Source organism: Parus major, chromosome 2 (genome assembly GCF_001522545.3).
Source record: "Parus major isolate Abel chromosome 2, Parus_major1.1, whole genome shotgun sequence".
Lineage (NCBI taxonomy): Eukaryota > Metazoa > Chordata > Aves > Passeriformes > Paridae > Parus > Parus major.
Genome location: NC_031769.1, coordinates 22,196,774 through 22,223,132, shown reverse-complemented (window position 1 = coordinate 22,223,132; position 26,359 = coordinate 22,196,774). Strand labels below are relative to the sequence as shown.

At 37.2% G+C, this 26,359-nt stretch overlaps 1 protein-coding gene across 6 annotated transcripts in view; it reads right to left on the bottom strand.

The window, feature by feature from the left end:
- CDK14 (cyclin dependent kinase 14) overlaps positions 1–26,359 on the bottom strand; it is a 342,956-nt gene that overhangs the window by 229,481 nt on the left and 87,116 nt on the right. For all 6 annotated transcript variants that reach the window (XM_015618267.3, XM_033511841.1, XM_015618268.3 and 3 more), the window contains 2 exons: positions 20,890–20,984; positions 9,903–9,982 (listed from right to left, as the gene is read on the bottom strand). In XM_015618267.3, coding sequence (XP_015473753.1) covers positions 9,903–9,982; positions 20,890–20,984 — 175 coding nt within the window. The remainder of the gene's footprint in view (positions 1–9,902; positions 9,983–20,889; positions 20,985–26,359) is intronic.

Sequence of the window (26,359 nt, the reverse complement as noted above, 5' to 3'; positions counted from 1 at the left end):
AAGCACATGCACATCTTCATTGTTACATTCATGTCTGAAGAAACAAGACAATTTTTTAATTATTTATACACATCAGGAGAATTAGGATAATTCATTCATGAACTTCCTCTGTTAGAAACACACAAAGCTGTTCTGATGATGTTTATGAATGATGACTGAATTCAGTAGCAAAGAGATTTTTCATGTCTCAGACATGACTTCTGATGAAGATGGACAACTTTCACAGGAAGCATTTTTACTTTATCTAGAGTTGGTTACATGTCCAACTCACATTAGACATTCTCTGGGTTGAGATGTCACCCTTTACAAAGGATTTTCTTCTTTGGGGGACAGGGTTAATTGTTTTTCTAAGTCTTAAAAATGTACAGGAGACACATGAATGTACAATGCACCTATACATTTCTTTCCATATATGTAGTGGTGTATCTCCTCCAAGGGGAAAAGCTGTAACACAAGGAAACCAGACAAACTTCTAAAGTCCTTATTTTGTACAAAACCCATTCTGCTGAGATACAATAGACATCTACTAATTTCACGTGTTAAAAAGAACATGGATAAAACTGAAGCTGACTGAACTGGTTCAAACACTGAGTTGCCACCCTGATATTGTATTTACAAAATTCAGGACATAGCAGTGGAAAAAGACCACAGAGATCTTGACAAACGTATTTGTGCAGATTTGAAGTCACCACTTTCATCATAAGGCTAAATGATACAGTTGTCTAGGTTATCCCTTCTGCAAAAGGGAGATATAACAAAGAAAAAGCAATTAGAAGAACTAACTAGGTTCAGGAGACATTGCCTTAACATCAGAGATATCAAATTTTTATTTCACCAGGTGGCCATGGAAGATACTGGCACTTGGATGTCTCCAAGCAGTTCTAGCTGAGACATGCCACCACTTGCTAGCATCTCCACTCAATAAAGAAGCTGGTTTCTGTACTACCAATTCAGTCTGCTCCAGCTGGGATATGGTCACAAGCTAAAAACTAACGCTACTTGGAGAAGGATTAACTCAGCTCTACTTTTTATGGTGGCAGAATGTGCTGTATGATGACATTAAATTTGCATACAGCATAAAAAAAGACTCTCAACAAGTTCCACTCAAAAAAGAAAGCCATGAGGGCTGCATAAGGGTTCTGTATCACTTAAAGATGCATATTATCATTATATATGAAGAAATGATTGCCAGCCTTCTTGTATCCTCCAAATTCTGTGTTTGTCATGTGTTTTCTACCCTTCTTGTCATACTACCAGGGACAACAAGAGCAGCAGACCAGTCTATAAGGCAACAGTTCCAACCCCTGCACTAAATAGGGAAGAGAAGAAACAGTTTTTGAGCAGAAGAAATCTCTCTAAGCAGAAAGCCCCAGGGGCAAAAAGCCGAGTCAGAGAGCCCTGAAACTCAGGTTAGAGGAAACTGTAAGGAAAAGCCATACTGAGGAGGGTTCAATAGCACTTGTGAATTAATGGATTTGCAGCCTTCCAGTGCTGGAACTAGCACAAGATCCCTTATCCAACACTTTCCATGTGAGAAATGAGGATGCATGGACAACTTCTTCAGAGGAAGTAGGGCAGAGCCTGAAATGTCTGCCATTAAGCTAACATAACAAGGATGAGGAAAGAATTCTTGATGGCAAAATGATCATATTTTAAAAAAAAAAAATCTTTAAAGTGTCACCCCATTCTTTTCTTGCTTGAACTGTGCTCAAGAACAAAAGCCAGAAGAAGGTCACAGCTTGAACATCAAAAGTACTGAATAAAGATTCAATTGGTACAGTCGTGTCCCATCTCAGCAGGCCACAGATAAAATGTTGGAGGGGGAATGGGGGGAGGACAGAGGAGACGGAATAACCTGTGGAACAAATCTAGTTCTATGAAACTGGATAAATTGGAATTTGCATTTTTACTTTTGTACTGCACAACACTTTTCCTAGACGATGGAAGCTCGTTATGGATTTTAAAATTTATAACATGATTCTCAAAGGGAAACACCATAATTTATGCTGTATTTATACAATCCCAGCTCTCCAGAAGGTTTTCTAATTGAGAAAACTGCTAATTTGTTAGATGGTTAAAAAAAAAAAAATTAAGGAAAAAAAAAAAGGAAAGACTATGTTCAGTCTGTGAATAACCAAATAGAAAGAAACAAACAGGACAGATTTTTTCAATCTCTAGCATTTCTGACCACCCTATGTGGACAGAAACTTTCATTTGGCCCAACAAAAAGAAGTAGCACAGTGCAATTTGGACACACTAAAAAGCAATATAAAATAACATCATAATTAGCATTGTATATGAGACTAGAAAACTATCAGCTCTTCCATGTTCATCTTAGATGACAAGGAGTTCAGTTCACCTGCTTCAGCCAGCCAGTCCAACTGCTTTCAGGGAAAAGCAAATGGGTACTGTCAGTAAAAAAAATTTGCAGCCAATCAGGGTTGGAGAGAACAACAGGAGGGAAAGCAGAGAAAAGATGAAAGCTCTTGCTGCTTCCAAGCTCCGTATCACATTGCCAAAGATGTAACATGCTTCTCTTAGACATACACAACTGCACATGAGGAGAAAGCACAAATGAAACATAGCTGAAAATGTGAGCTATCAAAGAAACAATCAGGAAAAAAACCTCAAGAAATTAAAAGTAATTTTTCTATTATTCAAGAAGAATATTCTTCATTATTTCAAGAAGAAATAGCATACACTTCTCTGCAACATGAAAGAGTATTTAATAAGCAACTTCCAAAAGTCTTGGAAATTTTAAAAGTTAAATTCATTTCATGAAAAAAGGTCCCAGGAACATCCTTTTCAAAATGTACTTTAGTTTTTGAAGCCCAGCCTGCCCTAATTTGGGAACTCTTTTACTTCAAGGAAACCCACAGTTTGCATAAGGCTGCAGGATTAAGAGAAAGAGACCAGACAGAGAAATAAAAATTGCTGGAGTTTCTTTACTTTTGAATATTCCTGACCTTAAATATCCAACAACATAGTGTTCCAGAGGTTCTTGGCTTGCATGTTTTATTTTTAACAACACTGAGAAACAAAGTTGTTAGGACTCCAAGCTCAGCTGGCTTTGCAGGGACTTTGCAGTTAATTGAGCTGTAACTATTTAGCCTGCAGTAGGCACCAGCTCTGCCAACTCTGTAGGCAATGAAAAGGTTCCCCAAGCTACAGCCAAGCTACTGTCCTTTTCTTTTTTTTACTTAAATGTGCCAAAGCAATGTGGCTTTTGGGGAGAGTAAGCTTATCCTCAGACCCTAAAACATAGACACAAACCCCCTATGGTAACTCTTGTGACGTGCACACTCAGAATAGCTGCATCTCCATGATCTTAAACATAATCTCTTGAAGTTCCCTCAGGCTTGCTGAGACAGATAGAGGTGAAGCTTTTAGGCATTTTAGTTATGGAAATTTAAATTTCATGACTGGACTTTGTGAAGGACATCTGAAAATCTTCCAAACTCCTATCACTAAAAAGAAAGCAGTTGTTAAGCTTCCTTAAAAAAAAACAAACAACACCCAAACCAACCCAGAATAAAATGAATAGGTTTACCTTAGGTAAGTGGATGATTTACTGTCCAGTTAAAAAAAAAAAAAAAAAAAAATTACTGAAAGACAAAAACAGGATTTTCATTGCAATTTTCATGTTTACCTTCTACGAATAGATCAGCCAATGACTCTTAAAAAGATACGGGCAGATATTGTTTCACTGTGCCCTTGACCTATGGCATACAACCTTCCAGACCTACTCTAATACAGCAAATAGGAGTTTTATCACCATGAGTCATCCAACCAGTGCCATGAGGTCATTTGTTGACTTCAGTGTTGTAAAGACCATTAGGCTACACATCACTGAGCTGGGAAGTGTCTGCAATAACTCGGGTCATAATTCAGGAAGAGGTCACAAGAATTACACTTACTGAGTTAAAATACAATTTTCTGGAGCTCTTCCTTGGATGGTATGTGTTGTAGTGCAGTCAGGTACAGGTTCAGAATCTGCTGTTTCTCCAGGATAATACAAAAGCTCAGCTGCTTTACATCACTTGCAGCACTGTTAACACAAATCAGTGTTTTCCACTGTGCACCAGTTAGGAACATGAGGCAATAAATTACACATTCACTCAGGTAAGAGCTTTCTCTTGGCAAACTCCTGATCTTCCCTGTATTCTTTTCTTGGCAGTTATTACACTTTGATTTTCCAAAGATAAAAGTTTTGTGAAGATCTATTCCCTCTGGCCTGACAATTTCAGAAAGGTAGGCTGTAGAAAACCTCCCAGCCTCAAAGAGGCTCTCTGGTATAAATATATGTCTTGGGGAACTATATATTATATATTATAATATATAAAATATAATTTATATAATCTGTATCATATATATAATATAAATCCTGGGGAATAAATGTGAGCTCTCATTTCTTTCTTAGAGACTATTTCAGGTTTTCATTTTTTGTTTCTCTTATAATCACAGAATGGCCTGGGTTGGAAGAGACCTTAAAGATCATCAAGTTCCAACCCCTCACCATAGGCTGTGACACCTTTCACTAGACCAGGTTGCTCAGAGCCTCTTCAACCTGGCCTTGAACATTTCCAGGGATGGAACAGCCACAATTTCTCTGGGCAACCTGTTCCAGTGCCTCACAACCCTCACAGCAAAGAAATTCTCCTTAATATCTGCTCTCTGTCAGTGTAAAGCCATTTCCCCGTGTCCTATCACTACATTCTCTTGTTAGAAGTCCCTCTCTGTCTGTCTTATAGGCTCCTTCAGGTAGTGGAGGGCTGCAATTAGGTAACTCTTAAGCCTTCTCTTTTCCAGACTGAACAAACCCAATTCTCTCAGCCTTTCCTCACAGGGAAGGTGCTCTGTCTCTCTGATCATCTTGGCAGTCTCCTCTTGACTCACTCCTACCACACACTGAGATAAGGATGGAAGAGGCCTGACACTTTGCAAACTTCTGTGGCCAAGAGTTAAGCATCTCTCTTCCATGCTTTATACTGGCACTCAGATGCACTAAGTTTTCTCCCCTAACACACAAAATAAACTTATTCAGTATGCACGATAAACTGTTCTTTAAAAATTAAAAAAAAAGAACAAAAATAATTAAACAATTCCTGTATTCTCTGTAGTTTTATAAAGCAAGACAGCAGACTGCTTCCAAAGCACTTATGTTGTACTTATGTTGTATTTCTGCATGCTGCTATCCATACATAGCATTAAGACCACAGCTTCTGACAGTGAAATAGATGGAAAAGTATTATCTGAGAAACTGCCAAATCAAAGATGTAGAGACTCTTTGTCACATGAGCACTTTTAAATGTGACACACAAATTGGTACATTCATATGAAATAATATCAATACATATCAATTACAACATGTAAATATAGTAATTAATAAAAACAAACTGGAAGTTGCCTAATCATGGCATTTATATGACAAAGTACAAAAATAGCTACAAAACTGGATGATGCTTTGAAACACCATCTAGACCTATGGGAAATGAAACATTAAGATATACCAAAGCACTGGAATAGAGTTTCATTCCTATAGTAAACAGCAGCAATTCCAAGGGTGTAAAGTGAAAAACAAATGCAAAGAAGTTTTCATGATTGGAATGGGGAAGAAAGAATTTTGTTACCCAAGAAAAGAACACAGTAAGCAAGTTAACCTCAGAAGCAAGGTGCTGATAAAGCCAAGGGATGTTTGTCTATATGCATACCCAGAAAGCCAAATCTTTGTCATGCTGGATATAAGCAGTATTATTACCCAGATTGAAAAAAAGATAACTACAGAACTGTAAATTAAGCTGTTCCCAGAATTAGAATCTACCATACAGTTCAGTATTTGGCCTAGATGTACATATGATATTGTAGGAAATTAAGGGAATGAAATATCTAAGATAAAAGTTGAGGTCAGGGGACTTTTCTCCTGGCTGCTGTGTGTTTATACTTCCAGTCTGATGCTGAACCATTTCTGAACAGTTGATAATGAACATTACAGTAAAAGAATAAACCACAACTGCACCAATACAGTAACACCAATACAATAATACCAATACAGAAAACAAATAATTTGATAATCTGTATACTACCTAATTTATTTTAAATGAGAAAATAGGATGTAAATGACTTTCAGATTCCACAGTGTCTCAGCTATCACTGCTGCAGGCATATTTAGCCCACAACAGTAATATGGTGGCCTGAATCACTCACATATATGTTATCAAAAAATCTCATAAATTTATCCCACTCAGGTATATGCACCAAATCAGTTGTGCTTTTTTCTCCTTTTTTTTTCCTTTTTCTTTTTTCATCCTCAGGCTCTTCAAAAGTAAATTAGATTATCTCAGACTAAGTGAATTAAATTCAGAGGGAAACATCCTATAAACTGCATACAATAAGATGGTACATCTGACTCAGGCCAAGTTGAAAGAACATTTAGCAAATGCTACTTCTAAATTTTGTTCTAAAAATTCAATAGCTGAACAGCACCAATAAATATGTCACATTCACCTATTTTCATTTAAACCTATGTAATTTTGATGGCAGAAGAAACAAACCCATATCTGCTGTAAAAGCAGGCTTACTTTCTAAGCTTTGATTGAAGCTTCAGCTAAACCTCACCCAGGCCTTAAAATTAACTATGTTTTGCCTTATGCAGCTTTACTGGGTTTTTTTGTTTGGTTGGGTTAATTTTTCACTTTACCTTCTACTTTTTGTTTCAACCAAGTTAGCTCTTGTCTCTACAGTCAGACATTCCATATTTATCCCCTTCATTTTCCCAATTGTCTTCATTTTTTTCCTTTGTAGCTTTGTTTTTCTTTGAGCTTCATTCTGCTGCTGTCACAACAGTAACAATATGCTTCCCTGTACATAGACAGCTACAACATTCCCTCAGCATGACCACTGCTTAGGATTTCAGCCTGTAACTTCCCCCTAATTAACATCACACAGCATCCCCCTCAGGAGCACCGAGCAGGAATGCTATTTTCTTTCACTGCTTTACTCAAGGAGCCATGAGAAATGTTAAACAATTTTCTAACAGTAGTTTTAATTTACAACTAACTAGACTTCCACCTGAATTTGCCTTGCATTGGTGGAAAACTAGAAAATAAGGAATAAGTCAAGATGAAACCTGCCTGGTTTCTCCATTATGAAAGAGTTTGGAAAGAAATGTCCTCTAACAGACCTCTGGCTCATACCACCACATATGCATTTTTCCATTAGGGGAACACTGTTCCTCAGATAACTGAAATTAGAAGTTGATCTCATCTTCAGTGGTATTTGTCCTTGTTCTAGTTCTCCCAGCCTAAATTATAGCACTGGAGCCCATAGTTAGTCATTAAAGATCAAGAGAAAACTGCTTAACACAGTCTCCCATTCTTACTGTTTTTCCATATCAAACTTATCAGATAATTTCAAGAGCTCATAGAAGCATTTATTTTTTTTTAAATTTCTTTTCCCCTACCCCTGCAGCTGCCAGCAGCCATGGATGCATTACAGAATCCAGCATGTCCAAGTTGGATTAGATGCTGCCAAGAGGAAAGGAACTTCTTCCTAAGGTCCTGCTAGTGAAGCCCATGGCTGTAGTGGCTGTAGTGTTACTGTCAAATACTACAAACCTGGCACAACATCAATGAGCTCACCTTCTGAAAACTGCATTCCTAATACAGCTTTCCTTACTTTTCTGGTCCTAATAGTTGTTTCTGAGAAAATCAAAATCAACAACAACAGAAAAGTCAAAGCCTAAATCAATATAGATTTTTCCTATCTTACATATCAGGTATCTGTGATATCTACGTGACATAAAACATACAACACTGTACTCACACTGATAGCTCCTCAATGAAATTTCACTACCAAGGAGACAAAATTTCATTCACCAAAAAACGCCGTCATATACAACCTATAACCCAAGTTTGACCCTGCTTGACCAAAAGTCTACCAGAGTCAAGACAAAACTTTTTTATTTTCTTAATATTCTTTGGATCTAGTCTCAGCTTAGGTGAAGACTTAAAAATATAATGGATGCACACAGTCCCATCATAATCACCATAAGAGACACCACACACTTGAATTAGTATTAATCATTAACTTCAACAGCTTTTCTAGACTTTAATATTAGTAGACCTTTGTTCTACTAATATAAAGTCTAAAATAAAGCACCAGGATTTTAACAGGCTTCAACCAGAGTATTGTAGTCACAGCTAGAAAAAAATAAAACTTTTCCAATGACAGTGTGGGAAGTATTTTCCAGCAAGTGTGCCTTTATAATTTTTTTAATATATCAAGTGGGAAAAATCTCTGTTCTTGTTCCTAACAAATATTTCCTTATACTGAGTTCACACAACACACTATTTATGAAGGAAAATGGATTATACTGCATTTGACATTTATAGCACTATAAACATTCATCTAGACCAAGCTCACATTAAAAAACCTTTTAAGTGTCACTAAAAAGGCACAAGAAAGCCGTATTTACTATTCTCTCATTAAGTCAGTACCATATCAACTATAAACCTGAAGAACAATAAACATATTTGAAACACAGACTGCTATATCTTGCAACTGAATATTACAGATATTGAAAGCTGCACCTGTAACCCTCTGCACACCTCGTTATCACAGCACAGCTGCAGGAACAGACAGCTCACAGATAAAATAGATATTGTTATGAATAAATGTGTCAGATCATTCAATAATTGTTACTCAGGTGAAGCAGTAGAGAACTGCAGAAATTCCTTCAAAAATTGGCCACCCACGGTTTTCTCTCCTTTGTGAAAGAACCACCTTTAAAATGCACAATCTTGGGGCGGAAATCCACAGTAGTTTAGTGACTTCTAACTCCGGGGTGTCAATCACATGAAACATGGGGTTTTTTTGCCCAGCCCACTCCAGAATGGGACAGACATACAGCAGACAGATGGCTGCAGGAGCAAGGCACAAGGGAGCTACAGCTGCTGTGTCTGGGGCTGTCATCATCATGAAGGCACACATCTCACACATCTCATATCTCTGTGGAGGGCCAGCTGTGGACCCTGTGAGGGCTGATGTTCTACTACCTCCCTGGCTCATCTCACCCTGGGAATTATGCTGATAATACAATTTTAAAAGGGCCCTCAAAGTCATAAGAATTTCACCTCTTTAGTTCATTAGCAATTTCAGCTGGGTCTGAATCAGCAGCATGATGGTAAATTGATTATTATATCTCTACCAAGGCTCACTTTTAGTGCCTTCTAAGAGAGAAGGACCCCACAAAGAAGGCATATCCAGCAATTTCTGCAAAGGAGTTCAGTGCAGACAGACTCAGATAAAGCAGCCTCACTAGGGACCAGGAGAGGATGACAAGGAAGGATAAAGGACTGGAGCAGAAAGCTTAACAGGCAACTCCAAGCATGCTAGATAAGAATCATTCCCAGGCCACACAACTTAGAGTCCATGGGGAAGGAAAAACAAACACAAGCTAGTTGCAAACTACACACAGCTTCAAAACCGCCTGCAGTTTTGCTCCCTGATCTTTTGATTGCCTTTATCAAGAAATGCTTGTCATTGCTTCATGCTGCGTATATATGAAAAATCACATCTACCTTCATCCTAGGTGCTGCCTGCGGGCAAGAAACACATCTTACACAGTTCCCTCATCTTCCAGAGTGACTCCTCACACCCACCCTAAACATGCTCTTAAGTACTTGCTTGGATAGTAAATCTAACAGGAGCCAAAGCACAAGCAGAGCTGCATTCTTTAACAAGAACTCCCACTCCAGAGGCTTTGTTTTTGAAGCACCAAAATAGAGAACGTAACCACGTAATTTGAATTCTCAAGCTATTCACTATAGCATGGCACAGAAATAAGAAGCGCAACGTAATTGCAAAAAAACCCCCACCTATAGTCACTAAATGTGAGTGCATACCTTCCCTGATAGCAGTAAATGGGGTTCCTTCCTCTTCTTGCAATCTAATCACCTTCAATGCCACCAGCTTTCCATTTACCCTGAAAGGGAAAGAGGGGAGGGGAAGGAGAAATTTAGAAAAATCAAAATTATAGCAGAAATAGTATTTCTCTTAACAGAACTTGTTTCTTATCATGTACTTATTCAATTTCTTCCTGTCAATGCCAGTGATTCATTTATAGCACTGTAGGAAGTACTTCATAGCTTCCATAATGTCAACTTTATATTTTCACACTCAGATGCAATCCAAGAAATGATCTCAGTTTTCTGTGAGTCAGTCTGTTTCCTTTCTACCACAGCTTTGTTACTGAAGCTTTGTTAAGAAATAACACATTTTAAAATTTCGTTGTATCTGTTCATTATTTGATCAAACTTTTCAATGGGAAAGGCATATGATTTTCATCAATCATTTCACTTGTAGTATATCCAGATTTACACTGATTACCTCCTTCCCACTGCATGATACACATCATTACAGCCTTCAAAAAGCTACAAATAATTTTTAGGTCATTCTGGACATTTCCTGCTAAGGCAGGATTGATCCTGAGGCATTTTCTTGACTACATGGCCCAGGCTACTTTTAGATTATAATAACTCCTATTTATATGTTTAAAAATATTTTATGCTCCAAGAGACAAAAGTTCTTAACAGGCCATTTTAGTGTAAAATCTATTTGGGTTGTTACACTTTTAGCATTCAAATTTTCACCACACATAAACTTCATTCCAAGCATTGCAAAAAAATCCAGTTGGTTCAGTTTATCCAAACAAAATTTCACAGAAATGAAACAAAGCTGATATTCATTAACCTCTTCAAGAACAAACTCATACCATGAAATTTTAACAGACTCCCCATGTATGACAAGCAGTGGTGAGGATAAACTACCAAAAACATATAATACAGTTTTAAAAAGATATTGTTGTTGTTGTTGTTGTTGTTATTATTATTATTATTATTATTATTATTATTATTATTATTATTATTATTAAGATTTATTTCTGTAAAAGCAAAATTAGCCTTTACAGCCACAAAGCTCAAGGACACATTGGATCCTGTAGTCATGGAGGCAATTCTCTACTGTTCTACAAGAGGGATGGCCCTAAAAGATGTATTACATTTTCAAAGCAAGATGATATGGACAACCACCAACTCTGAATTCATCTTTTCCCTCGGGCTTTTAATTTTTGCGGTTATATGAGTTCAGTGACGGATGACTACTGTCTTGTTTCTTCTGCTTATTCCTCTTTTATAATTACCAAAACCTCATTAGCCCTATACAGAACACTGCACAATGACTCTGAGCAAGTCAAGAAACCCTGGTTATTAAAAGATGGTTTACTCATCACCTTCCAACTGCTCATAGCATTCAGGATGGCACTAGTTCAAGTCTCAGGCCACTAGTCGCTGTTGAAAGGAAATTTTCAGCTCAACTCTCCTGGATTTCTCCTTATAATTACCTTATAAAATATGTAAATATTTTTTATTATTTATTTATTTGGAATTAAACAGGACTTAGGGCATCAGAAAAGGTAAGCCTTGCCTCAAATAACTTCATCTGTCATGCTCAGACCCTAGAATGAGCCATACTAAAAGCAGAAGGACTGATGACAGACATGCTGTTCATAAATGTGTGTAACTTTTAATTCCTCTGTCAATCCACCACCCTACCTATCATATACATATGACTTAGATATCTGGATAACTTGAGTATTTTACAACAGATGAAATAACTGCAGGAGGAATTCAAGCAAGAAAAGCAAGATCATTTTGCAGATAAAGAACAGGACAGATGCTGTGTTCAGAGAAGGCAATGCAAAATACAGTGAAAAAACACATCAAAGAGGTATTAAGGAAACAGGGATACGGCATCCCCTGATAGAGAAGGACAAAGAACATGCAGTATTGGACAGCTTATGATCTTTTTAATCAGAAGTTCTACATTCCATTGGTTCATGAAGACCAATATAAATCACAAATAGCAACACTATGGAACCAATTTCAAAAAATTCACAATTAAACACGGTAGGTGAGCTGTGCTTTTTAGTTATCATTGCCCCTTTGTCATTGAACATGTCATTATCTTGACAGACATCATGGTAACTCTCAGTACTATCAAAATAATCAAACTAGTCTCAAGTAGTGTCCCTTTGGGATTTCATTCTCCTCTTTAATATAATTTATCTCCAATATATCAATCTATAATTTCCATAATACAACAGCCTCCTTATTAACATTTACTACCCTGCCATTAAAATCTTTTTTTTTTTTTCCATTTAATTTTCTATAAACAGGAGCATATAAAACTGGAGTTGTGAGAAATTATGAAGCACCAATTAAAGAGATAGGGTGTATATTCATGTCCTTTAATTATCCTCCCACTGATGCAATCTCAGGATGCAGTGAGATGATGCTGAAGAGATGAGCTAAGGGCTGCCTCATGGTATAGTTTTCTCCTGCTTAATCCTTGCCACACACTCCTGACACTGCATTGCACCGTATTTGCTCTCATTTCTGCTGGACTTTACAATGAGACTGCTCAGAGAGCTTAAATAAGAGAAGACTGGCCCTCCAAGAAAAATTAAATCATATTTTAAAAAAAATTATAAAGGCATGAAAAGAAAGAAAGAAAAAAAACACTAGAAAACACATAAGAACTGGGTCCACATTTTGAGAAGCAATGTGTCATGGGATCAGCCAGCTATGTCATGAAATTATGCCCTGAAACTTGTGATGCCATGTCAAAATAATATGGTATTTTCCTTAGAAACAACACTGAAAAAAGGAAACCTGAGTAAAATTACCTCTGCAACCTATCAATACCTGTCATTGCAGACTTCAGAAGTGATCAGATAAGGTTAGCAGAACTCCTTCCAGATATTACTTCGCATTTGTCTTCCACAATTTTGAAAGCATGCTCAGTATTTTCATTATTTTCAAATACAAGTAAAGAAACTGACAAGCAGACTGCCTTTAGACAGTGAAAAGGCACTGCTGACTCTTTTAACACCTAGGATTCATTAAACCACCTCTATTACTCACTGTCCAAAGCAAACAGTTTCACACCTTCTCAAAACAATACACTTCACGGTGTCAAAGATTACACTTATCATCTTATGCCCATCCTGTCAACTGCCTCATTAGCTTCTATTAAGGACAATATTGACTAAAGAATTCATATTTTTTAAGCCATCCTCCCTCCTAAACGAATTCATTTTCTCTTTCTCATTAAAAAGCCTTCAGAGAAAGTACAGAAGTCCTAAAGCCTCTTTAATCATCACACAAAACAACTTTACTCTAGGCAAAACATCTGCACCTGACGGACAGTTTTCCAGTTTATGGAAATTCAGCATTTTAACATTATATAATCTTTTGCAATAAATTTCTGATTATATATGCAATGTAGGCAAAAGAAAAATTAGTCTAAATTACTTTATGCAGCATAAAGTAAAAGTCTGCATATCATAAAAAATACAAATGAGCCAGATATTACAAAAACATGCTAAAATAATGTGTCATTCTGCTTTTCTAAACCAGCATATATCAGCACTACCAAAATAAATACATTTATAAGAAATGACCATTTATGACAAAGTAGAGAAGATTGGAAATTATTTAATGCTTTAATGCATCATTAAGAACATATAATAGTGATGAATATAAAGTAACTGATGACTTAATTAGCTTCGCTGGGGATAATGCTGATGATACCACATAAAGAACAAGAGTACAATAACACTATTTTCTCAAGTTCTTCAGATATATTTAGATGAAATAAATGTTCTAAATATACACATTTAAAAGAGTCAATTAACATAAAATCTGCCAATTCTGATTTCAATTTGTTTATTTAATATTGAGTTTTACCACTGGCTGGAGTTGAGGTTGAGCTCATAATTTGAGCAAGTGCTAAGCTTGGGAACACTTCAGTAAAGAAAAATCAGTAGATGGTATTGGGATGATGCTCTAATTTGTGATACAAATTTCAAGAATTCTTATGAAGAAAAGTAACTTTCAACTGTTAAATATTCAGTTACAGGAAGATCTCAATGTTTGATGATAAAACCTTGAGAATATCTAGTTAGATCTACTCTGTAGTGATATTAATGTCATAAACAGACCATGGGGGCCTAATGAAACAAGGCTCTGCCAGAAATTTCCTTTGAAGAAACCTGACAGAGGCAAATTCACTGCAGGTTTAGTCACCTCTGATTATTCTACCAACGAATAACTAATTCCACATTCAGGGAAATACTTCTTTTAATCATTAACATAAAAGACAGTTCAGTGTAAACATGGTTTATATTATATTTTTCTTCCTAAAAAGGACTTAAATTTCCAGTTTACAAAAGTCACTCCCAGTCCTGCTAAAGCCCTATCATGTAAATTCTCAGGGGACTAACACGGGCCCTGAATTTCTCTTTTTGAATCCCACCATCTTTTAACCACATCCTAGACAAAAGTCACCTTGTCTTAGTAGGAGCCAGTGGATTAAAGGTACTTCATAATGCTGACATTTATTAGGGCTGAAAAAACAGAAGATCAAAGAGTTTCATGAGAGATGAAGTATTTAAATTATTAATTAGTGCTGTCACTGCAACTCAGGAGTCAAGGCAGCCTCGTACAAGCAGTGTGGCACCCCTCACTTAAACAGGAGCAGGTAAGAGTTTATCTCCAGGTCCCTCATCCCTACCAGCAGCTCACATCAGCTCAGACTGCTCAGCAGCTCATCCAGCACGGGGGCTGTACTCGCCCTATGCCTGCTGGAAAGAGTCACCTGGGAGGGCAGCAGGGTGAGGAGCACCATCCTCCTCCACACACCTCACATCTCTCCACACCCCTCTGATGCTCATATGAGGAGAAGCTGAAGACAAACACAGAGCTATCCCTTTTAAGTTAGGTGGCCTCTTAGAACTGTGCACACTGGCAGTCACAGGGGGTCTTGGGAGAGACGGCGCTGTTGGCTACCTGGAAACTGCTCTGGTGCACAATGGCAGCTGGAAAAGTACTCCAGCATTCTCCCTACCATCCCAATCATGCCTATATGGCCAGTTAGTGGACAGTTATATGGCCTATATGGCTCATGTATGTCATATAACTACATTCTATCCTAGCTTTTAAACCAAGTTTTCCAGGGCAGTCCTGGGTAAGTAATATAATGGAATTACTTCAGTTTTGTCCCCTGCTATGTGAGATAATAATACTAAGTCACCTCCTAAAACTGCTGTCCAGGTTGAAGCACTGCACATAGAGTGAGATGTTCTTTTTGTATCTTCAACTATGGAGAAAAATTTTCCCAGTCTTTGTTTTAAATGCTGAGAAGTTCACTCAGTAAATGACCAATATAGTCAATGATTCATCTTCTAGTTAGAATCCTAGTAACTTATTTTAGTACTTACTCTACTTTAATAAATTTTTCCAACATATGGCATTTTAGTTGCACATCTAGCTGTCATTAGTCCTATCTAATTCAACTTTAAGTTATTATTTTTATTAAAGATTTACAATGCTAGAGATTTTTTTGAAGCATTTATGCACACATTTTATAATCCCATGTCATAACGTGCCTACAAAAATCAGTTAAGGAAATAAGTTAAAAAATGAGGAGGGGAAAAAAAGAAAGCCTAGTTGGTAACCATAAAGTGACTTTTTGTAACCCATGAATATGTATTCCTTTTCCAGCCATCTGTTATCCTCAGATGAAAAGAGGATTTCATTTGTAGAACACTAATTTCACACAATTTTCAAGAAATAAAGAAAAGGTTAAGAAAGTTTAGGTCATTAAGGCAACATGAATCTGAGTAATTTTGAAATACCAGTCTAGATAAATTGGCCATAACACGAAGAAAACCCTTCCTGTGAACTGGGCTGTTTACATGAAACTTATCAGGGAGGCTGTGAACACAACACCTCACATGGACACAGAGTAAAGCTTGGGGAATGACTAAAAAATGGCAGCTTGACCATCGCAAGCTGATGGCACTTGCAAAAGATTGAACATGAAAGACAATCAAAGAGTCAAGGAGATTTCATGACAAGTAAAAGAAATTCTGCAATTTCAAAAACTAAAGTCAGAACAAGCAATTAGTCCTGTCAGTCATCCTCAGGTTCCAGCATCATAAACATAAAAATCAAAATACACACACCATCCCTTTTCTGGTGAGCAGCCATTCACACACGTATTTATGAAATATTATGGTCAGCTGTATTCATAACACACACTGCAATACATCACACCAATAACAAACAGAGGTAGTTCCCCCTGATTATTCAAAGACTCCCTGCTGCCTAACACTGCATGGAAACAACGCCAGTACAGAGCATGATTCCTGCCTGAGCACGATTTCTCTCAACTTTGCACCATGAACTCCCTATTGGTTTTTAAGGTCAATAGTAAAAGGTACTGCCTTTGATGGAGAAAAATGTCAAATACCCAGGCTCCCTGAAAAAATACATTTTATCTTTGAGTACAAGTTGGAGTCATCTTGAAAACAAAAAATTCCTATTTTGAACTGAAATGGGAGAGGTGCCTGGATGGAAGGACTGCACTATCTCTGAAGCCTTTGAGCTCTTGTTGACAGCACCAGCTTCTACTGTGCTCTACTCTGTGTTTCACTGATTTCTCATATTAATAGTTAAAAAGGATAGAGATCACAATTCATTAGAACAAGTGTTTTATTAAAAGTTAGTTGAAATGTAATTTTGTGATAGGGAAAATAGGCAAAAATGTCCTGATGGAGCTGTTACAAATTCTACACATTTTTGCAATACTCTGAGCAGATGCAATTGATTAAAGGTGCCCAAAAAGGTAAAGGTACAGTAAGAAATCACATGGACATTCAAGAAGCATATCGAGATCACAGTGGAGATACCACTGGCATGCCTCTCAAAACACAGACACATGCTGTGCAAGCAGCAGTCACAGATCACATCGCTTTAACTGAGGGAATCTTTTCTAATTCTTTGCCTTGGAGGGCAATTGAGCACAGTGGGAGAGGATGGAAAGCACGCCAACACACAGAATTGCCAAAAGCACAGGTTTTTCCCTTAAGTGCAATATGCAGAGCTCTCAGCAGGGGAATGCAAGGCCTCCACACTGCTTTGCAAGGGGCTCTGGTTGGCAGCAGCTCCCTTGTGCTGTCACCAGCTTCATCTCCAGACTCACAACTCACATCAACATTTATGTGCCACAGATCAAGCCAGATATCACTGCTGTATGTTCAGGTGAATTTATAATCAAGCTCAAGAGGGAAGAAGGTCAACAGCAGCAGGAAGACACACATGTCAACACAGAGACAGGCAGCACTTCCTCAGCTCAGCCACACAGTGAAATGATACAGGAATTCAAAGGCCACCCATTGCTTTGCACCTACTGCATGGCAAGTGTCCAAGGTGTTAATCAAATACAGTGTCAATGGAACTTGCGTTATTTTTTACAGTGTTATCAGTAAATTACTCAGCCCACTGCTCCAAAATTTTACATTAAAATAAGTCTCTGCAAAGTCATCTGAATCTCATGCAGTAAGCAGCCTCTTGTGATTTTATACAACTAAGTAAAATAGGAGAATCTAGCCTGAATGGAAGGAGAAAATGAACATGCCAAGATGAGTTTCATTACACACGTCTGATGTGCAACACATGAAATCAAATAGATTTACCTATTGATGCAACTCTCAGCCAGAAAAAAATGACTGCCTGGCTGTTTCTCCTATAAACAAAAGAGCCCAGCCTAAGAGAATACTGCTTCACTTTCCTCAATAACACAGTCCTCTTCACTCTGCTGCTTCTTCACCCCAGGGATTCATTTTTATCTGACTACAGAAAGAGAAATCCATCATCCAGTAAAAGGAATTAGCCCATTTCATTTCACTTTCCTGGAATACAACCACAGATGCTCAAAAAGATAGAAGAGCAGTGGGTTTTATAGGAAGACAAGGGCTTGCTACCATTTATCCTGCTCCAAGGTGCAAAAAGCCAGGATTGATCTGAAAGCAAGTTTTCAATGAAACATACTACTTTAAATTTTAGGATGAGAATGGCTGATTCTGTGTCTTTTCAGGCAGGTATGCATCTTTTAGACTCTCCAAACAGTATGCCAAGATTAAGAATATTTTATTCCATCATTATGATCAGCAAGGGAAATAATTTTAAAAGCTGAAATGTATCTCAGGAAATGCATAAAGAACCCCAACCTCTACTATTTGCCACATGCAGCTGGTGACAAGTACCAAGCAAAATAATTCTGAGTACAAAGCATCTTTCAAAAAGCTCAACACAAACTTTCCATCTTCAACTACAGTTAAGGACACATCTCATAAGCATTTTGGCAAAAACGAAGAAACCAACCATTACAGTTGGTTATTAGGGATTCTCAAACATTTTGACCAAAATCCACTTGTGTATTACCAGCTCCAGCTTTTCCATCATGTGTCTGCATCCTGCACAGTGCCATGAGAGCTTAATCCTTCAGCTGTCAAACTGGGCACATACCAAAATAAACAGATCTCTTTTGCTCATTTGTATTCCCTCTGAGTCTGTAGGCAGGGGAACACAGTGAAGCATATCACAGTCTCACCCTACACACCCATATCAGAGTTTAGGGAAAAAAAGAGATCTCTATCTATTCCTGTATCATTTTAAGAAAAAGCTATAAAGAGTCAGAGTTAACCTGCCTGAAAAGCAGCAGCCAGGTTCAGAATGGAATCATGGAATCATGGAATTGTTTAGGCTTGAAAACACCTCTATCACTGAGTCCAACCATTAACCCAATACTGCCAAGCCCATCACTAAAACACATCCCTAAGTGCCACACTTGCACATCTTTTAAATACTGGAGGGATGGGCCAGAGCCAATGTTGGCCCATGCTTTCAGCCCACATCTGTTCCCCTACATTCCCCAGGAGTACATCACAGCAGTGATGCTCTTCCTTCTATGGGGATACCACATAGGTCAGAGATTCCTCACCTTCTCACGGGGACAGAAGAGGTAACAGCACTACATTACCTCAACAAAGAAGTCCTTTTGAAATAGCAGGTAACACCTGTAGTGTTTCCCAAGTTCTACAAGTACAACCTTTTCCTGCTGTGAAGTAATTCATCTCTCTAGTTCAAGAAACAGAAGCCTGGACTGGAGATGGTGAATCTGGACAGTGCTGGATAATATAGAAATTATTCAATTCTCAGTGGGGAAAAAAAAAGTCAAATTCAAACAGGTGAAGGAATACTACTGTAACAGTAGAAATACTCTCTGCATATGAATTCTCATCCACACTCTGGTTACACATACTTTTTCCAGAACACATTTTAAAGACCTTGCAGAGATGTTACAAAGCAGCAACAGAACAAAGTCATACATAATTTTTACAACTCTCACTACTTACTCAGAGCAAGCTGTTTATAATAGAGAATGTAATGTGCCCAGTAATTTCAATTTATTATTCAAGTACCATTAAAATCATTGAAGTATTTCTTTCAGATTTGCAGGCAACTCTACTAAAACGAGTATTTCTAACCAATCTACAATTCATAACATGCTCACTGTTAGTGCAATAGCTTCAGGGAAAGGTTTTGCTTTGTTTTTAAATTTCAGTCTGTTCCACTGACTGACAGGACATCCACTAACTCTGTAGCCTTAGTTCAGTCTTACTGAAAGCCAAGACATATGGACTGACTGTCATCAGATACTCACTGTGATTTCATTAAAGGATTTCAGTAATAAGGCACAAGCTGAAATCTATACTGTTTTCTCGTATTACATAGACGTCAATAAAAAGCTTACACATGTATAATGTCTGGGAACTTACAGTAATGCCTAACTGAGCCATTAACAACACAAAGTAATAGCATTTCCTTGAAGAAAGCTGCCAGTGAAAGACAATACCTGCAGTGGCATGGCAGAAGTGTGAATATTTCTTCTACATTTAGAACATGTTCTTAATCCTATCAGCTGTCATTATGCTTGTCAATACCTAAGCAAGCTATTGAGAGATGAGGGAACCCTCATTCTGATTTATTACAAATACTCAGTGAAAAAAGATAATTTTCAGTACCTAACCAAGTTAATGACCCTCCAAAATGTTAGGACACATCTTATTTTTTTCAGTAGTTATTCTGTCCCATGACCGTCATGGTATTCTCTGCTGGAATGGCAGTGTTGCCTTATGTGTCATTGACTAACCAAAGTTTTTAAATACAGATATCACATGTAAAAAATCCATCTTTCAGAACTGCTTTGTTATTATTGGAAGTCTGATTATGAAAACTTCATTAAATACGTCAACTGGCACAAGAACTCTGCCTCACAATGGATAACTCTGAATGGTTCCACTGGTTGAGGAATATTTTGAGGAATATTTTAAGCGTGTTTACTGAGTTATTTTAGGCAATATAAAAGTACTTAGGGCATTTGGGGATAAAAAAGCTGCAACAAATAACATTGAAGTGGCTGAAAAAATATGTGACATGTATAAAGTAGATTATTTTGAGGTAGACTAGTTGCAACAATTGCAAATAAACTCTTGTAAACAAACTAAACCTAGAGTAGTCCAAACTTCCATTAATTCCTTTCACGTTGTTTTATTAAAGTTTTCTAATAACGATAAACAAAAATTAACAACTTATCACATATATTCAGCACTGCTCTCAGACCATCATAAAACACTGCTTGACAGCATATTTTGCTTTTACCCCTAGAAATTATTTTGGTGTGGATACCAAGAATGTAACAGAGCATTAAAGTGCAAAGAAAACATCAGATTAACAAGAACCTCATCTTGTTCTGGTGTGAAGGCAATATGCTACCTGTGCAATATGGTCTCAGCCCCTTTCACTAGAGCACGTGGCAGTCAGTAGCACTTTGATTCACAGGGATCCATGTTCAGCAACAGTAGTTGATACTTTATGCTCATCTTCACTTACACACAAAATTAAATTAAAAGAAAACACCACTTACTTGCTTTTTCCTTTGTATACTGTAGCATAGGACCCTTCCCCTAGTTTTTCCAGTTTTTCATACGAGTCTGCTTTTCCAAACTTAGGGCTTGTAGGCTAAACAAAAGAAAAAAAGAAAACCTTTCAGCATTGCACCACACATTAAATGCTTTGATTCTGCCTTTAGAGACCAAATATCATTATCAAGGCTCATAGGCATGCCTGTTTTCAGCAACCAACAAGAAAACATTAATTAATAAGGAAAAAAAAAATTATTCTGCAACCCAGATGGTAGTTGCTAATATCAACCATACACCTATATCACTGGATCTATCAAAAGGATTTTGTTCTTAATCAAAGAGATGGTTCTGTTTTATTTTTCACATATATCACTTCATAGAGGGAAAAAGACCATTAACAACTAAAGCATTTTATCCATGTTTAGAGATCTAAACAACAGCCTTAATCTGCCCTACAAAATCAGAGTAATAAAGCTGTTTAATCATTTTTTCTTTCTCATTTCTTTTAGACTAAAGCCCATCCAAAAACATTTCCCTTAGTAGTCAATGTCCCATTAAATCGATCATTGTTCAGATAGTGGTCAAAATGCTACAGGAAAGCATCTTTAATGATGTCAACTTCTGAATTAAGATTACAGTCTTCAGAGGTAGATATAATCACATCATACTTTAATATACATTTTACATAGTTGATATAAGTCCTGTATCCTTAACACATGCAGCCTAAATGAGGGGTCTAAAATGGAACCAAGCTGAGGAATGATTCTTGCTCAAAGGGCCAGATAGCTCAGCTGGCCTTTGTGATGGATTGATACTTGCCCCACTTTTACAGAGTCTTAACAGAGAGCAAATCAACTCTGCAAAAACAGAAATTCACCTGACAGTTCTGAAATTCTGACAGAATGTTTGACTTTTTTGAACTGCACCCTATTTTCCCACATTTCCCCATTTTCCAGTTGTCTGGAAGGAAAGGGAATTTTATTTTTTCTCAAAGACCAGATGGACACTGCAAAGAACTGACCTGCAGCTGCCCTCAGCATCACCTACACATCTTTTAGATTGCAGTGCTCACATATCCTTCCTGTCCTAAACCAACTGAAAGATCATAGAGGAAGTTTGGAGGGCCAGCACTACCACTCAAATCACAGAGAGTGACTGATTTGATAGTACTCTTGTTAAGTGTCACAAAGAAAAGCAGACAAGCACACGTGGCATGGTTAAGGTTGAATTCAGCTGGGATGAGCCACGTGCAGCTGAACACACAGTGCCCTCACATTCAGGATCCTGTATCTGATTTACAAAAAGCATTCATGTATCAGTTTTTTGCAAGGAAGCAAACATTACAGCACAGGGCACATCTGTGTGTAAATTCTTGCTAAGCCATGGTTGAAAGTTTTAAATCAACTGACCCTAAAAATTACTTTTATTTAAATAGGCAGGTGCATCCCAGGTAAGCTGACTTGGCGCCTCAAACTTGTCCACCACACCCAATTAACCATTAGCCAGAAAATGCAAACGTTCTCTTTACTCAACTATTCTTCATTTGTCCTATGGAAAAATTCTGGCACTTCAGCAACTATACACCTTTTTCTGATATCAACATTCCAACTTTCAATTCAATGGCATAAGGACATACATATGTAGGTTTGCAAAACTGAGCCCTTTCACCTCTCTCCAATACAAAGAACAACCCATTATTTTGCTATCCAATTTCTAAGTATCAGCAGACTTACTAATCTACCACAAGGAAACTCTCAGATCTTTTTCCTGCTACATTATTTGGAACACTTCACTATAGATAAGGCTGTAATATTCTTGGTTTCCAATCTGTGCTTAAAAAGGCATTCTGCCTGGTTAAAAACAAATTTTAGGATTTTAAAAAATAATTTTTATTCCAGATGTCAATAGCAGAGGTGACTAAAATACTTATTCAAGTAGCCTTGTCATTTAGCTATCCAATTATGAAGTAATGCAACATGAAAGAAACCTCAGAAAAAAAGTGGTCAGATGTTTAAACATCTTGCATATAATGAAGAGGGAGCCCAAAGTATTTCCCAAATTGCAGGCTGCAATGAACACACAGTGAGTAGCTTTGTTTGGAGTGGAAATGCTGCCCTAGTTAACAGTGAATAGTTCACTGTTGGCTTCCTCATAGCAATACAGAGAAAGGGCAGGGTGTATACATGTGTTTCACATCCATTCTTATTTTCACACTGAGATTTACTTTTATTCTCTGCCTCTGGAAACCATAATCTAAAGGTCACAACAACTTGTAAAGCCTTAAGATCTTGATAGGAAACAGGATGCTTTTATTCCATTACCACACAGTACATCATCAACAATAGTTATTTCTACAACCTCAAGCTCCTTTCTCCACATAAATATATATATTTTTTAATTAAAAAAGGTTAATTCTGAGGCAAAAGAATATATATAAAATAATATAAATAATTTGCATGATACTTCTTAATGAAATGCTGAAACACTCATCATATTTCAATTACTTTAGACAATGCAGGGACAGCTTTAACATTTCCCCAGCATTTTCTCCATTTTTAAAAAATGAAATCTCATACACTAATTCAAACTTCTAATTACAAATTGCCTATAAAATTAAGAAGTTCAGATACTTATTATATTTCTCTGGATTATAAAGGAGGTGAAGACAGAAATAATGCAGTATATTTAAAGGAATCTAAATAATTTGAAATTCCACGTGACTGCTGAAAATTATAACCATTTCAGCCTACTTTCCTTTATTATTACAGTCCCCCCATTCATATGGGTATTTTTTTCAGCTTCATAGATATGAATTTCATTGTTCATATTTCTCCAATTAGCTTATCCTTTTCAACCATTTCTGTTTAAAAAAAATCATTTGTTACAACAAGGTTGGTGACTTTTTTTATTACATAATAATATTAAAATCAAATCTAGAAAATCCACTTTTAATTTCTTCTTCTAAAGTATTTTATTCCTTCTGGTAAAATACATGGGAATATGTAAACACAGAGATTGGTGCTTGTTAAATCACAGGAGTCCCTTACTCTGCCTGAGATGGGGTTGACTGAAATACACATAGTGAGTGAGACACAGCCAGAGCAAATCAGATGTACAGTGCTTGCATCAGCCACTGACAGGCATCACAAGCAGCAGACTCACAAGAAATTCCCGTGTTTTACATAACTGGTGCAATCCAGACAACATTTCTCAATGGAAAAGAGTACTGGTTTTAGCTGAACACATGTATTTTGGTAAGTTTTTTCAAAGCTTCTTTTTTGAAGATCTAACCTTACAATACTTCTACAGCTATTATTTTTCCATTTCTCTTGATCCTTCTTACTGCTTTTTAACCCTCTAAAACACCAATGGAGAATCACAGAATGATTTTGGTCTGAAAAGGCTTTAAAGATCACCAAGTCCAGCTCTAATCCTAGCACTGCCAAGCCCACCACACATGTCCCCAAGCACCACATCTATACACAACATCTTTTAAATATCTCCTGGGATTGTGACTCACACACTTCCCTGGACAGTCTTTGCCAGTTCTTGACAACTCTCCTATGTACTAAACATCATTGGGACTACTTAGGTATAAAGAAGCCTGTTGCTCCATCTTAGAGCTCCTCATTTGCTACAAAAAAAAACAAAAACCCAGCTTACAAAACTGAGAAAAAAACCCCAATGCCTAGATGCATATGTGACCAAGACTGAGCTATCTAACAGCAAAAAGTTAAGTAGGCAGTAAACAACCAGGCAGCAAGAAATTGATACAGCTGGAAAACTCACTGCAAAATGAATCTTCATGCTCTGGAGAAATATTTCAAAGAACTCAAATGAGAAAGCTAAATGTGACAAAAGGGAGTAAAGGTCCTCATGCCTCTGAAGAGCACAGTCCCAAGTCACTGTGAAAGTCAGCACAGGTCATGCTATCCCCAAGAGGACATTGGCAACTGGAGTGCAGAACAGTGCAGATCTTTCCCTTCAGGAAACTCAATGGCAATTTTACTTGTTTGCCTTTACATTTCACTTTCCTTGAAAATAGTTTTCATTAGGCAGCTTACTTATTATAAGCCTGTATTTTTTTCCAGTGCTAGATTAGTCTGAGAGTACCACTGAGCACAGAAATGAACATTTTTAGCAGCATGGCTTGCAGTAACCAAGATTAGATATTTTTTCCCCTCTGGTTAAGGAAATACAGATCATAGTAACAAGGATAGAAAGAGTATGCCAAAATGTTGAGTACAGAAATAGAAGAAGCTAGTATTTCAAACTGATGTGAGAGCAGTAAAAATAACAAAGGAAAAAAAAAAAAGAGTATAAACTGTCTTTTCTAACCACATCATTTCAAATGGCCGTTTCATTGATATAGCCTGAAGGAGAGATAATAGGCTTTAAAAAAGGTCCTGCACTATGAATCCTTCCACTACATCATCACGTGAATACTTCTCCTTCTCAGAATTTGTCAAAATCTATGTAATAAAAAAGGCTTTAAAGGCAAATTACACTGAAAATCACCTGACTATTCCTATAGAGGCTGTGTGGGTTATGTTCTCATGCATTTTTCATAACTGCAGAGCAGCTTGTGAATGTCACACTTAACTGTCACACTCACAAGTCTAAGTTTTAAATAGATCCTTTTTTTTTTTTTAACTGAAGGATATTAAACTTCAATGTAAAACTATCATTAAGAGAAAAATATTATTTTCACAGTACCTCTGTAAATTAAAGAATATCACAAGTGAATATCTGCTTTGCTATATACCTCAAAAGAAACAAACTGATTGCTAGAAAAACTTGAAAGCAAAACACAGGCCAAAAAGCTCAACTGAGATGAAATCACAAGAAGGAAAGATAGTAATTACTTTTTAACCATTTTGCCTTCTTTGTCACAAGAGTAAACCTTCTTACACAAATCCATATGCAGGTTTCACACTAATTGCAGATTGTATCCAACCTATAATAATAGGCCAATTTGACCATATCTTTAAAGTTGGACTGTTTTCTAGGGCAATGTTTAAGGGATACAAAGATGTTCAAGCACTCAAGCCAAGCCTCAGTCTCAGTTCTCCCACTCTCTGATCCCATTCTGTTGCTTGCATCTTCCCAACCCTTTAACACACAGCCATAAATTAAGAGCAACCTGGGTAGAAGCAACCATAGAGCTGTCTGTGAAGGGTGCAGTTTTTAAAGCTGTTCACTTGTTCTCCAGGCTATTAGAGCACAGGAGCTGGCTCAACTGCCACATTTTATCTGCCTTTTCATCTAGAGAGTATCCCTCAGGTTAACGATTATTAACGCTTCCTTTGTGCCAGTAAGGAAAACTCCACTCTCTACACTGAGCTCTGAAATTATCTTACCTCCATAAAAAAAGGAGGGATGTAGTTACCCTCATAATTAACAGGTTCCTAACTGGAGAAGGTTACCTACATCTGAAGGGGAAGAGAGGAATAACCGGCACAGCACGTGTTT